This window comes from Panthera uncia (genome assembly GCF_023721935.1).
Source record: "Panthera uncia isolate 11264 chromosome A3 unlocalized genomic scaffold, Puncia_PCG_1.0 HiC_scaffold_11, whole genome shotgun sequence".
NCBI lineage: Eukaryota > Metazoa > Chordata > Mammalia > Carnivora > Felidae > Panthera > Panthera uncia.
The window spans coordinates 1,932,670-1,934,954 of record NW_026057578.1 but is presented as its reverse complement, the minus strand read 5'-3'; the positions used below and the strand labels follow the sequence as shown (position 1 = coordinate 1,934,954).

General features: G+C 63.9%; 1 protein-coding gene across 1 annotated transcript in view; it reads left to right on the top strand.

Annotated features, from left to right (window-relative positions):
• CDH4 (cadherin 4) overlaps positions 1-1,047 on the top strand; it is a 533,618-nt gene extending 532,571 nt beyond the window's left edge. Inside the window, exon 17 of the mRNA XM_049650379.1 lies at positions 599-1,047. Within this exon, the coding sequence (XP_049506336.1) occupies positions 599-805 (207 nt within the window). The 3' untranslated portion in view covers positions 806-1,047. The remainder of the gene's footprint in view (positions 1-598) is intronic.
• The last annotated feature ends 1,238 nt before the right edge of the window (positions 1,048-2,285 follow it).

The window sequence follows — 2,285 nt, the reverse complement described above, 5'->3', positions numbered from 1 at the left end:
GGGAGGGGACAGCCCGGGGCCAGCGGGAGCCCCTCCCCACGGGGACCGCCCCGGGGCCAGCGGGAGCCCCTCCCCACGGGCTCAGGAGCAGGGGTGTGCACCCACCACCCCCACGGTCCCGGAGGAGGCCACAGGACCCCTCGGGCGGAGAGCGCAGCTGCTGGCGGGAGGAGAGAGGGCCAGGGCGCACGGGGAGGGGCTCTGGCAACACCTGCTGCGTCCCCGGTTTTGTTCACGGGACGGTGACCGTGGGGCAACTTGAGACTTCTGACTTGTGGCCACCTCAGGGTCACATTCCAAGTGGCAGAGACACGGGATCGCGACCCGTCTGCCCCCTGGGGAGGGGCTGCTCCCAGGCGCAGGCCCCGCCCAGCCCTCTTGCCTCACGGTATCGGTGTGGCCTCCAGCATCTGGTGTGCCACCTGTTCCCCCTTCCCTACACCCCAGCCCTACTCCGTTCTCTGAGGCCCCTCGGTTAGACAAGGCCGCACTTAACGGAGAACCTACTGTATGCAAAGCTCAGCCTCCTGGCCTGCCCCCCCACGCTCCCGGGCGCCCCCGTGTCCCCCACCCCTCACCCCGTGTCTCTGTGACCCAGGGCCTCCGAGCCGCGGACAATGACCCCACAGCTCCCCCCTACGACTCCCTGCTGGTCTTCGACTACGAAGGCAGCGGCTCCACCGCGGGCTCCGTCAGCTCCCTCAACTCGTCCAGCTCCGGGGACCAAGACTACGATTACCTGAACGACTGGGGGCCCAGGTTCAAGAAGCTGGCGGACATGTACGGAGGCGGCGAGGAGGACTGAGCCGCAGAGGGGCCTGTGGGAGGCGCCGGGCCGCCCGGCTCCCTGCGGACGTGTCCTTTAGTGGTGTGTTAGGGGGTCCCTCCCCGCCCCAGCCCCCCCAACAGGCGCGCGTCGCCCACCGCAGTAGCTGGCTGGCGCTGGAGGAGAGCGCGAGGCACTCTGTCTTAACTTGAATTTCCTAGAACAGAAGCACTGTTTTTAAAAACAAAAAAAGAAAAGTGCCTTTTGGTACATGTATCAGATTCCCTCAAACTCAGGAGTGACTAAAAGCAAGCAGACAGACCACGTACGGCCCCCCAACCCCAGTCCTGAGCGCCCCCCCCCCCCCCCCCCGCCCGGCCCCCACCTCTAAGGCCCCAATTAAGAAAATGGGGGGAAAAATGTCTTTTTTTTTTTTTTTTTTTTTTTTTTTTTTTTTTTTTTAAGTGGGTGATTTGCTTCACAAAATTTACAAAGAAAGCCCAGTTTGGGGTCCAAATCCCAACGGCCCTTCCGAGCCCTCCAGCGTTGCTCTACACGGTGGGGGTCTCCTGGGCCCTCAGGTGTCCTTGAGGCTGGAGGGCTGCAGGAGACCCAGCCGCAGAAAGCTCCCCGGGGGCGGGCCAGGCCTGTCCAGCAGACGCACTGCTGTGTGCACTTGGCTTTCAACGCGTCTTTGGCTGCCCTCCGACTCTAGACGCTGTAAATAGCTGGGGCGGGTGGGGTTCCCAGGGGCTTCTCTGATGCTCACCATCTCTTCCCTCGGCTGTCCCCGGGTCCCTCCCCAGAGACAACTGTCACCCCAAACTCCACCCAAGTCCCCGTTGCCTTTGGTCCGGAAGAATACAGCGTCCCAAGAAGCCACAGCCCGAACCAGCCAGCATCCCCGAAAACCCTGCCATGAGCCCTCCGCCCCTCGCGACTGGATTCCCGAAGGACCCCGTCAGAGGCCCGGCCCCCGAGAACCGGACACATCCGTGAGGGCCGTGCGGACGGCAGGCAGGGCCGGGAACCCGCACAAGCCACAGCCCTTCTGCATCGGAGTCTCCGATGCTCCTGAGCTCACGTGCGCAGCAAAGACCTGCTCCAAGTGGCCAGGCTGCCCTGACATTGCTGTGCCATGGGTCCCACAGATGTGTCTGGACGGCACCCACCTGAAACAGCAGCCCATCTCCTTTCCTTTGGACCCAGCTCAGCCCCGAGCAGCTGCTCAGACTCCGAGAGTTGCAACAGCCCTTTGCACAGGCAGGTCCGACGCATACACCAGACTCGAGAGTCCGTTCCGCAGGACGTGAAAGGCGCCGTGTCCCCGGGGCCCACTGGGGAGACCCCACCGCGTTTGTTCTCTGGGTGAGAAGAGGCTCCTTGGTCCCCGGTGGGAGAAGACAGCCTCGCAGGAGAACCCTGGTCTATTCACAGGCTCCCCAAGAAAGGGGCCGAAGGGTGCACTGGCTGTGGGCGGGACTTGGCGCTGGGGTGCCCTCGGGGAAGCTGGCTTGCC